The 13,014-nt window shown below is 43.0% G+C and overlaps 1 protein-coding gene across 1 annotated transcript in view; it reads left to right on the top strand.

Moving 5' to 3' along the window:
- The first annotated feature begins 3,306 nt into the window (after positions 1-3,306).
- Positions 3,307-13,014, top strand: part of mylk4b (myosin light chain kinase family, member 4b) — a 55,840-nt gene continuing 46,132 nt past the window's right edge. Inside the window, exon 1 of the mRNA XM_031785737.1 lies at positions 3,307-3,585. Within this exon, the coding sequence (XP_031641597.1) occupies positions 3,521-3,585 (65 nt within the window). The 5' untranslated portion in view covers positions 3,307-3,520. The remainder of the gene's footprint in view (positions 3,586-13,014) is intronic.

The raw sequence follows: 13,014 nt of genomic DNA, 5'->3' as shown, positions 1-13,014 counted from the left end.
ACTTCCTGTGTACTCCCCCCCCCAAGACATTTTTGGGGCTGCCTCTCGGGCTTCCTTGCCAACCGTGTTCCCTCATATCGCCGGTTCCTCTCTCCGGCTGCCTCTGCTCTCCTAGCTGCCTCCACCTGTTCCCATGGGAGGCGATCCTTTCCCGCCAGGATCTCCTCCCATGTGTAGCAACCCTTGCCGTCCAAAACGTCCTCCCATGTCCAGTCCTCCTTGCGCTGCTCCTGCTGCCGCTGCCTGTCACCACGCCGTTTGGTCCTGTTGTGGTGGGTGATTCTGTCACGATCGTCGTAAGAAGCGGACCAAAGCGCAGCGTGCTGTGAATGCATCATTTAATAGATGACAAAAACACTAAGTAAACTGCACAAAAACAATGAACAAATAACGACCGTGAAGCTATGATAAGAACTGAGCTGACACAAGCAACTAACATAGACAATCACCCACAAACAAACAGTGAAACCCAGGCTACCTAAGTATGATTCTCAATCAGAGACAACTAATGACACCTGCCTCTGATTGAGAACCATACTAGGCCGAAACATAGAAATCCCCAAATCATAGAAAAACAAACAGACTGCCCACCCCAACTCACACCCTGACCATACTAAATAATGACAAAACAAAGGAAATAAAGGTCAGAACGTGACAGCTACGTTCAAGAACACAACGAAACAGAACACAAGGTTGACTGAGAAAATAAATACAGAACCTTACAGCTCTGAGGCAAGCATTGGGATTGGTCTGGATAAATCAATGAGATTTTTATTTTCATTTAATCTCATTTGGGTATTGGTTAGACAAGAATTAGGAAATTATGGCGCAGAAATGTTATGCTCTTAGAGTAACCTTTATTTAACCAGGCAAGTCGGTTAAGAACAAATTCGTATTTACAAGAACAGCCTACTCCTTCCTCCCGTTGTACAGCGCCATATTTTCCATTCCCATCCTAATGGAAACCCTGATGGTTTTGATTTTCGTTTTTCTCTGTATAGAAACAGCATAAAATTAATCAAATTAATTAAGCCACATTTCTTAAAATCAATCCCATATACTATGTTATTACAAAAAAGGTTTTATATTCTCTGGTAATGCCAATATGGAGACTATCAAACGCTTCTTAAAGATGCCCTCTGGTGGTCAAACTAACAATGACTTGCATTGACAGAAAAAATGGCTGACAAATAGATAACGTGCCACAGAATACTGCAGCTGCCCTCAAGGTGTGCCGCAGTATGACGCAACTTTAAAGGAGGAAGCACAGTGTGTGTTTTGATAATTGCGTTGTTTGCTCTATAACCTGTTAGTTCATATGCCTTGCAGCTGTGATATATATGCCTAAGGATGAGACAATAAGAAGACACAGTGGCAGAATAAATTCAACCGCACCTTCGTTTCATTACAAAACTGGAGAGTAACATCTGTCTGGTGAAGTCCACAAAGCATATTGCTTATAACAAACAGTTACATGACCTACAGCATGGTCAAGCAAGTTAATGTTTCTAAGATTTGTGGACTACTAAACAACTATTGATTTAGAACCACAGAGAGTTTCTGCAAGAAAACAGGAGCTGCCTCCACAATTCCAGCACCGTATCAACTTCAACATTTCAACTTCATAAAATCATCTGTTTGTCTAATACAGTGACAACTAAAAGATACCGAAAACGATGTAGTCCAATCAACGTAAGCTAAATATGATTTCTGTGTGTGTGTGTGTGTGTGTGTGTGTGTGTGCGTGCATGCGTGCGTGCAAGTAGAAAAAACTGGTTGACTCACTAACTCTACTTGTAGAGAAATGCCAATGCCATCCTTTCATGTTGACGAAACGGTATATGACATACAGAAACGGTCTATGACATACAGTACACTTTTAGTTTTTGTTGTCATTGGCTACCTGGCTAAAATGCTTGCTCACTAGCATAACTTCCTTTCATGGGCAACGATGACCCAGCAAGTTAACATTAGCTAGTTAACATTAGCTTAGTTAACATTAGCTCGTTAACATTAGCTTATTAGATCTAGCTACACATTCTATCCTCTCAGGCCAGGGACACAATGTAAGAATTTATGGTTGGATCAGAAACTCTGTTTTAATCATTGGCCAGTACGGAGAATTAAGTAAAACCCACAAGTCCAAAGGCCAATTTTAGCTAGCTAGCTAGTCACCAGAGGACAACAACACAACGAGATGCAACAAAAAAAAATTCCTGTCATTTGACGTTTTGCTCTCGATGTGATGGAATTGGATAAAATCCAAACTGACTTCACTTAATAGTTTTTTGGGTGCACCAGGGCCATTCACAGTTGAGCTCACTCAGTTGAGCTCAACGCTGATTGGCTATTATTTTATATTTGTTTTCACTGGCTTCCCTTGCATTTAATGCTATGGGTGGCAACAATGTCATACTCTTTTTGACCAGACAGCATCAGATAGGCCAAGATGGGCTACACATACAGAGAGGTGCTGTTTCGCTCACTCGGATGCTTTCTCAGGAAAGATACATTCAGCCTTTTGCGATTTGAAAGAAAATTATGAAACACAGACGAAAGATACATCATTTGAATACACGCTACATATCTATATTCTTATATACATTTTTAAATGTTGATCCTCCCCTGTGGTCAGGCCTTTAAACCCCCATCATCTCTCTTCCTTATTTCAACCACTCTCCAGTTGTCAGCCCTCTCTTAACCTCATCTCCCTTACACCTCTCTTGCTGTCCCCCTCTCCCCTCCCCCTACTCCCCACCCCCTCTCCCCCATTCGGAGACTCATGGCGCTTCAGCATTCCAGGCATTCCATTTTAACAAGCCACATTCCCTGGAAGACTTCCTCACTCCCATCTGTCCCTGTTGTCCCAGGAGTGAATGGAGGAGCAGAGAGATAGAGCCTCTTCTTATCTAGTTCATACCCCTCTTGCCTCTCCAGTCCCATCAATCCCTTTGACCCCTTCCCTTCTTTATATCTCCCCTGCCCCTCATGCCCCCTCCCTCCCTTTCCCCACCTCCTGATTCTGTACCCCCTCTACCCCCAATATCCCCCTCCCAGAACCTGCCCTTCATGCCCACTCCCTTCTTTGTACTCCTCCTCCTATTTTCCCCTCCCTTCCTTCTCTATACCAACACCTGCCCCTCTCCTCCTCCCTCCTAACCCATCCTCCCATTATATTACCCCTCCTCCTCTTCCTACCTCCAAGCCTCTTATCTAGTTATACCCCTCCTCCTTGTCCTCCTCCTCCTCACCCCCGCCATACTATAGACTGATGTCCTTCAGGGCCCCACTACAGAGCAGAGTGACACTTACTCCAGCCCTGTACACTGAGCTAGCTCACTGTACACACAGAGAGGAGAGAAGTGGACATCTATAACCTGGTCTGTCCCCCCAGAGCTCACCTGAACACAGAGGTATACACTATAGTGTGACTCTTACTTAGACATCACCACGACTACCACTCACGAAAGGAGAGAGGGGCAGGTAAACAGACGGCTGGAGGAAAAAAGGGACCGAATCGATGAGAGATATGGGTGGGAAGGAGAAGAAGACTGTAGGCATTACCAATGTGCCAAAATACCAGGGGTGAGTGTCACTATATCCAATTTGCTTTAACAAATGGACTCAAATGAGACGTGGAGATTTCATTGTCTTGAAATGTACAGCTGTGAAAAAAGTGGGAAAAGAAGACTTTTGATAATGCAAAACAATAATGAAAACAATCAGACCTTTTGATACATTTGCATTCTGGTATGAAATTAGATCAGAGCAAATTACAGTAGTTTTTACCTCTTGTTAGCCTTTTCTGTATATCTCTCTCTATTATTCTACAGAGGTTCCGTGCAATCTCATGCGTGCACAATAACCATGCTGTGAATGTTAGCACCTCTTTCCCTTTGGTGTTGGTTGCATCCCATGCAAGGTGATAGCTAACAAGAAACACTGCACAAGAACACTCACAGTTTAGCTATCATACATTTAATGGTGCCCCATGAAACATTTTACAGATATTTGTTTAACTATTGGCATACAGGATAGCCCTTAGTGAAGGTTAACCTTGCTATGACCCCCAAAAAATTTTGGGCTTGCATATGAAGTCATTATATTGTTAACATTTCAACTCGAAAATGAATTCCACCAGAAAATCATGAAGGTTCTTCTTTTTGTAATACTGTGTACACTGAAGGTAGCCAGCAAGCCACTCTGACAGGAAACAAACTTCAGAACTTAGGGTGGTACATTTTTCTCTATCACAAGGAATGTATTATTTGACCTATCCCTTGTTATCTATATCAAAGACTATATTGGGTATTAGTATATACACGTGAGGAAATTCACATTCAAGATGATATGAAAATCAAAAAAAATTATATGAATATTTGATGCAAATCAGAATGTTTTATCTGACAGTATTGAATCGTTATTGAATGAAACCTTTCATATTCAATAATACCAGATGCTGTATAGGCTACTTCTCAACCTCACTTTTTCAATGTATCAATGTAATTCCTTTACTGCAAATAATGAATGAGCAAATGAGTGGAATAACAACACTTACAACGCAGACTGTACAACATCAACAACAGCACTTACAACGCAGACTGTACAACATCAACAACAACACTTACAGCTGCTACAGTTTACATGTCCACACAGAGAGATAAATGTGCAGAGGTTTACACCAGGGAGATGTGAGATGTGACTTTCCACCGTGATTATTTTTGGTAATGCTGAAATGGGCGTACTAAAAGAAGGACTGTCTGCTTTGTTTTCTGCTGTTGAACGGAAAAGTACATTGGGTGGGACGAGGAGAGGGGTACAGTTACACTCTTCTGCAAGGTTGCTTGGCTGTCGCTGGTGTGAAGGATGGGGAAAGAGTTTGTTTGTGTGTGTGTGTGTGTGTGTGTATGTGTGTGTGTGTGTGTCTGTGTGTGTGTGTGTGTGTGTGAGAGAGAGAGACAGGCTGCTAAGAAGGATAGCTTCATGGCCTACATAGAATATTCATAAAAAAGAATTGCACACAGTCACAGCCACACACACACACACACACACACACACACACACACACACACACACACACACACACACACACACACACACACACACACACACACACACACACACACACACACACACACACACACACACACACACACACACACAGTAAGCCTACAGAGCTGGGATTGGGTTCTGGAGGACTTGGTTGTTGTAATCGTATACACCCCCAGTCCAGACCTTCAGTAAGAGTAATGGCGATGACACTGTGATACTTTGACCATGGCAAATTCAGCTTTAGACACGATCAAAGCAGCAACGTGTGTGTGTGTGTGTGTGTGTGTGTGTGTGTGTGTGTGTGTGTGTGTGTGTGTGTGTGTGTGTGTGTGTGTGTGTGTGTGTGTGTGTGTGTGTGTGTGTGTGTGTGTGTGTGTGTGTGTGTGTGTGTATGGAATGTTGTTGGCATGGATGGAGAAAATAATCCTGCTGATGGCTCATATATTATATTCTCTTTAATTACAATTAACTTAACAATAATTTGTTAGGTGGACTCTGTCATAGTGTCAGTTAGAGAGAGAGTGTCACACAATCACACATCTCCTCTTAGAGGACCTATAGTAATTAAAAAGAGGGAACAAACACCATCTACTTGACCTCATTGGGTATCTTTCTGGCAAACTTGTTGGTGTTTGGAGAGTGTGGTCAATTAGTACCAGGGTAGTTGGAGATCTACGTGTTGATCTCTGGCTAAAAGCCTTGGAGCTTTCAGTCAGATCTCCACATCTCTCTGGGCCAAAACTACAAATACTATTTGAAATAATTTGAAATACTTTATATGTGGTTGATTGAGTTTGCCTGTTGCAATGGAACCAATATAAAAGTCCTAAAAGTGCAAACCCATCCAGCTGGCACTCAAAACAGGCTAAGGCAAACCCCTTTAAAGTTTTTGAAAGATTTCAAATACTATTTGAACCTAGGCTTGACCATGAGAGGTGGATGCCATACAACTTAACCTTGACTACAAAAACAACAACACTCAGACTGAGACTGTGTCAAAGTTTGCACCCTATTCCCTATATAGTGCACTACTTTTGACCAGGACCCATAGGGTACACACACACACACACACACACACACACACACACACACACACACACACACACACACACACACACACACACACACACACACACACACACACACACACACACACACACACACACACACACACACACACACAACCAGTCCGTCTCTCTAGCCTGAAGTTATGTGTTTGTCACTGGCTATGTTTATGTTTGCCTGTATCCCACTAGTATGTATCTGTATGTCCTTTCATGGTCATGCCAACTGGACTGGGTCAGTGACGTTCAGACATGACCCATTCTCTCACTCCTTCATTCTGAATGACCTCAGAGCTTGGTTTAGTTGAGAGATTGTTTCCATGTAGAGCAGGGGTTTCAAACTCATTGTCTAGCTTTCATTTGGGTGATTAGTAGCGAGTCAAGATACTGTATGAATACAGGTCCATTATCTTTTCTATACAGTTTCGATTTGGTTTAAGTTATTTTAAAGTACACTATATATACAAAAGTATGTGGACACCCCTTCAAATTAGTAGATTCGGCTATTTAAGCCACACCATTGCTGACAGGTGTATAATGTGAGGCTGCGTGATGAATCACGCTTCACAATCGAGCAGTCTGACAGACAAATCTGCGTTTGGCGGATGCCAGGAGAAAGCTATCTGCCCCAATGCATAGTAAAGTAATGTTTGGTGGAGTAGGAATAATGGTCTGGGGCTGTGTTTCATGGTTCGGGCTAGGCCCCTTAGTTCCAGTGAAGGGAAATCTTAACTGTACAGCATACAATGAGATTCTAGATGATTATTTTGCTTCCAACTTTGTGGCAACAGTTAAGGAAATGTTTTCTCCTGGATTTATTTACACTTGCCATAACAAAGGGGTTGAATACTTATCAAATCAAATCAAATCAAATTTATTTATATAGCCCTTCGTACATCAGCTGATATCTCAAAGTGCTGTACAGAAACCCAGCCTAAAACCCCAAACAGCAAGCAATGCAGGTGTAGAAGCACTAAAGACATTTCAGCGTTTCATTCATTTAATTAATTTCAAAATGTTTCTGAAAACATAATTACACTTTGACATTATGGGGTATTGTGTGTAGGTCAGTATCCCAAAACTCTAAATTTAATACATTTTAAATTCAGGCTGTAACACAACAAAATGTGGAAAAAGTTAAGGGGTGTGAATATTTTCTAAAGGCCCTGTAGCTAGTGACGTCAGCCTTGCGTGCTTGCTGATCAACACATGCGCACACACAAACACACACATGCACAAACAAACAAACGCACGCATGCAGACACACACACACACTCACAGTTATAGAGATCCACACACCATGGGGTCCTTTGACAGAGCCACGCTACTTAACCTTTGGGAAAGGCTAGCCGCTACCGCTACCGCCAGCCTCGACAACATCCGGTGAAATTGCAAAGTGCGAAATTCAAAAACACAAAATTCGTAATATTACACACTCATGAAAATACAAGGGTTATACATCGGTTAAAAGCTTAACTTCTTGTTAATCCAGCCGTTTTGTCAGATTTCAAAAAGGCTTTACGGCGAAAGCATACCATGCGATTATCTGAGAACAGAGCCCCGCATACAAAAGTATTAAAAACATTTCCAACCAAGCAGATGCATCACGAAAGGTAGAAATAGCGATAAAATAAATCACTTACCTTTGAAGATCTTGAAGAAATAAACTTGGTCCAAACAAGTCAAACAACGTTTCTAATCAATCCTCAGGTACCCTAATATGTAAATAAACAATACAATTTAAGATGGGGAATAGTATATTCATTACCGGAGATAAATAACCAAGTGCGCGCCCTCACCAGAGCGCGCCAAACATTTTCCAACTAAGCAGATGCATCACAAAAGTCAGAAATAGCGATAAAATAAATAATTTACCTTTGAAGATCTTCCTCTGTTTGCAATGCAAAGGGTCCCAGCTACATCACAAATGGTTGTTTTGTTCGATAAAGTCCTTCTTTATATCCCAAAAAGTCAGTTTAGTTGGCGCGCTTGACTCAGTAATCCACCGGTTTCCCTCGTTCAAAATGCATACAAATGAATCCCGTAAATTATCATTAAACTTCTTCCAAACAAGTCAAACAATGATCCTAATCAATCCTCAGGTATCCTAATATGTAAATAAACTATCAAATTTAAGATTGAGAATAGTATATTCATTACCGGAGATAAATAACGAAGTGCGCACCCTCACCGGAATGTGCTACAAACACTACAGCCAAAATGGGAGTCACTTACAAAAACTACAAACTCTAGCTCATTTTTCAAAAAACAAGCCTGAAACTCCTTCGAAAGACTGTTGACATCTAGTGAAAGCCCTAGGAACTGCAATCTGGGAGGTATTCCTTTTATATTCCCATTGCCAGCCATTGTAATCAGTGGTGAGCTGGAAAAAAACAATTCTGGATGGATTGTCCTCCGGTTTTTGCCTGCCATATCAGTTTTGTTATACTCACATTCATTATTTTAATAGTTCTGGAAACTTTTGAGTGTTTTCTATCCAATAATACTAATTATATGCATATCCTAGCTTCTGGGCCTGAGTAACAGGCAGTTTACTTTGTGCACCTCATTCATTCAAACTTCCGAATACTGCACCCTATCCTGAAGAAGTTTTAAGTTTAAGTAATTGAGAATAACTGTGGATTTACATGGAGACAGGGAATGTGAATGAGTCAGTTCTAATTTAATAGAATGTATTAGATTATGTCATTTGCTAAGTGAGATTGTGATCCTGGAGGTTGGGTTTCATTTCCACTGATGCCTCACAAAGAACATGATGTCCTATTTGTTTCCTACAGAGTGGAGAGACAGTGGGAGGTGTTTTCAACAAGATTAAAGGGTACGATTGCCCATCTCAAGGACTCAATCGATTGAGAATAATGTCATTTAAAGGTCCCTAGTTGTTGTTTGGAGCAGTCAAGTCCCCAAGTCATGCTATAAATAAGAATTTGTTCTTAACTGACTTGCCTAGTTAAATAATGGCAACCAACACAACAGAGGAATTGATTATGTTTAGCATGGCAACCAAAACAACAGAGGAATTGATTATGTTTAGCATGGCAACCAACACAACAGAGGAAATGATTATGTTTGGCATGGCAACCAACACGCCAGAGGAATTGATTATGTTTGGCATGGCAACCAACACAACAGAGGAATTGATTATGTTTAGCATGGCAACCAACACGACAGATGAATTGATTATGTTTGGCATGGCAAATAAACACAACAGAGGAATTGATTATGTGTAACATGGCAACCAACACAACAGAGGAATTGGCTATGTTTGGCATGGCAACCAACACAACAGAAGAATTGATTATGTTTAGCATGGCAACCAACACAACAGAGGAAATGATTATGTTTGGCATGGCAACCAACACGCCAGAGGAATTGAATATGTTTGGCATGGCAACCAACACAACAGAGGAATTGATTATGTTTAGCATGGCAACCAACACAACAGAGGAATTGATTATGTTTGGCATGGTAATCAACACAACAGAGGAATTGATTATGTTTAGCATGGCAACCAACACAACAGAGGAATTGATTATGTTTAGCATGGCAACCAACACGACAGAGGAATTGATTATGTTTGGCATGGCAACCAACATGACAGAGGAATTGGCTATGTTAGGCATGACAACCAACATGAAAGAGGAATTGGCTATGTTAGGCATGACAACCAACATGACAGAGGAATTGGCTAAAGCACAAACAGATCTGCAACTAAGCTAAACAACCTCAACGACTGGTGCCATTTGATGTCCTAGATTGCCTTGTCATGGACTGTTCCCTCTGGGGAAATGCTGTGTCTCCATGTGTCTCCATGCTGGATCCCACACCTGTTTCCCTCCGCTTTGTCTTAACCCACCCTGTCAGTGTCTTACCCCCTGTCATCCATTCCAGTCCCTGGTCCCTGGTCCCCGGTCCCCAAATGCAATTTAATAAGTCTGAGTCCCAAATGGTACACCGGCTATTCCCTATAGCGCAGAAGTTTTGACCAGGGCCCATAGGGTGCCATTTTGGACTAAGTATTAAAAGCTTGGCTATTTCCAGGCCAGATCAACTACTCTTGTGTTCCACATCGTGAGAACAGCCTTCTTGACAGAAATCAAAGGCAACATACAGCATACAGTGCAGTAGTGTATGATAATTTCCTGATCATTAAATTCCACTTGTTAGCATTATAATCCTAATCACCATTTATTATGAGTATCACAATCCACACCTGAAACCCCCTGAAGACTTCTTCCAGTATAAAAAGATGGAAGGGAAATCTGATGCCGTGGGCTTGCATTGCGATATGTTTTGACGGACATGTCTGCTCTCATCACTGTACTCCTGTAGCACACTGCATTTCAGCTACGGAGGTTAAGCTATGCACAGAGCTTCATATCACCCTTCACACTATCTGTCTGTCTGTCTGTCGCTCCCTCTCTCGCTCTCTCTCTCTTTCCCCTCTCTCTCGCTCTCTCTCTCCCTTACTCTCTCCCTCTCTCTCTCTGGCTCTCTCTCTCCACCTTTCCCTCTCCCTCTCTCTTTCCATCTCTCTCTCCCTCTCTCTCCCTCTCCCCCTCTCTCTCTCTGGCTCTCTCTCTCTCCCCCTTTCTCTCTCTCTCCCTCTCTCTCTCTCTGGCTCTCTCTCTCTCCCCCTTTCCCTCTCCCTCTCTCTTTCAATCTCTCTCTCCCTCTTTTACGTTCTCTCCCTCTCGCTCTCTCTCGTTTTCTCCCTCTCTCTCTCCCTCTTTTACGTTCTCTCCCTCTCGCCCTCTCTCTACCTCCCTATCTCGCTCTCTCTCGTTTTCTCCCTCTCTCTCGCCCTCTTTCGCAGGTGCGCATGCACCATGCACACACGCATGCACGCACACACACGCTCACACACACATAGAAACACACACTTAAATGCACATACTCATGGACGTACAGAAATACACACCCTGTGTCTCTGTCTTTATGGTGTCTTTACGAGGTATGAGGCACACACAGCTCTTCCTATCAGTTACATAGAGGGGATTATACAGTGGAAGACAGAGAGGACCTCTTCTGCTATCTGTGTTATTGACAGGGATAAGTAAGGGGCAGATTAGAAAAACACACACACAAACTTGATGCATAGCTGAACCACACACGTAGCATGCACGCACACGCACACACATCATGAAACACAAACTACAGCATTGTCTCACACATTTCTATCCAAACACCAATCCTATCTTTAGCACTTTGTTACTATCCCACACTCTACTAGACTACTGTTCACCATGCTACCAGATGACTGTACACCACTCTACCAGACTACTGTACCCCACTCTACCAGACTACTGTACACCACTCTATCAGACTACTGTACTACACTCTACCACTCTACTGTGCACCAATCTACCAGACTACTGTACCCCAGTCTACCAGACTACTGTACACCACTCTACCAGAATACTGTACCCCACTCTACCAGACTACTGTACACCACTCTACCAGACTACTGTACCCCACTTTACCAGACTACTGTACCCCACTCTACCAGATTACTGTACACCACTCTACCAGACTACTGTACAACACTCTACCAGACTACTATACACCACTCTACTGTACACCACTCTACCAGACTACTGTACACCACTCTACTGTACACCGCTCTACCAGACTACTGTACACCACTCTACCAGACTACTGTACACCACTCTACCCGACTACTGTACAACACTCGACCAGACTACTGTACACCACTCTACCAGACTACTGTACAACACTCTACCAGACTACTGTACACCACTCTACCAGACTACTGTACACCACTCCACTGTACACCGCTCTACCAGACTACTGTACACCACTCTACCAGACTACTGTACACCACTCTACCCGACTACTGTACAACACTCGACCAGACTACTGTACACCACTCTACCAGACTACTGTACAACACTCTACCAGACTACTGTACACCACTCTACCAGACTACTGTACACCACTCTACTGTACACGACTCTTCCAGACTACTGTACACCACTCTACCAGACTACTGTACACCACTCTACCAGACTACTGTACATCACTCTACCAGACTACTTTACAACACTCTGCCAGACTACTGTACACCACTCTACCAGACTACTGTACAACACTCTACCAGACTACTGTACACCACTCTATCAGACTACTGTACAGCCTGCCTGCCTTCCTTTAACAGCTAACCCCTCTGTCCGTAACTTTTGACTTCCCACCACTCTGCCTCTCTGATGCTCCAAAAATAACCCCATTTAAAGCGGGTGACCCTACACCCCCCTGGGGTGACTCTCCACCCCCTGCCAGGAACACTGAGGTCCTAGATGTTCTCTGATGTCTGTTCAGGGCAGCCGTCGGCCCTGTAAATAAGGCATGCAAATGCTGCTATAAATTCTCCTTTAACCCCTAACCCCTCTGTCCATAGCCTTTAACCCCTAACCCCTCTGTCCATAGCCGTTAACCCCTAACCCTTCTGTCCATAGCCTTTAACCCCTAACCCCTCTGTCCATAGCCTTTTACCCCTAACCCCTGTGTCTACAGCATTTAACCCCTAACCCCTCTATCCATAGCCTTTAACCCCTAACCCCTCTGTCCATAGCCTTTAACCCCTAACCCCTCTGTCCATAGCCTTTAACCCTTAACCCCTCTATCCATAACCTTTTACCCCTAACCCCTCTGTCCATAGCTTTTAACCCCTAACCACTCTGTCCATAGCTTTTAACCCCTAACCCCTCTATCCATAGTCTTTAACCCCTAGCCCCTCTGTCCATAGCTTTTAACCCCTAACCCCTCTGTCCATTGCCTTTAACCCCTAACCCCTCTGTCCATAGCCTTTAACCCTTAACCCCTCTATCCATAACCTTTTACCCCTAACCCCTCTGTC

This window comes from Oncorhynchus kisutch, linkage group LG13 (assembly GCF_002021735.2).
Source record: "Oncorhynchus kisutch isolate 150728-3 linkage group LG13, Okis_V2, whole genome shotgun sequence".
NCBI lineage: Eukaryota > Metazoa > Chordata > Actinopteri > Salmoniformes > Salmonidae > Oncorhynchus > Oncorhynchus kisutch.
This window is presented reverse-complemented; position numbering and strand designations above follow the sequence as displayed.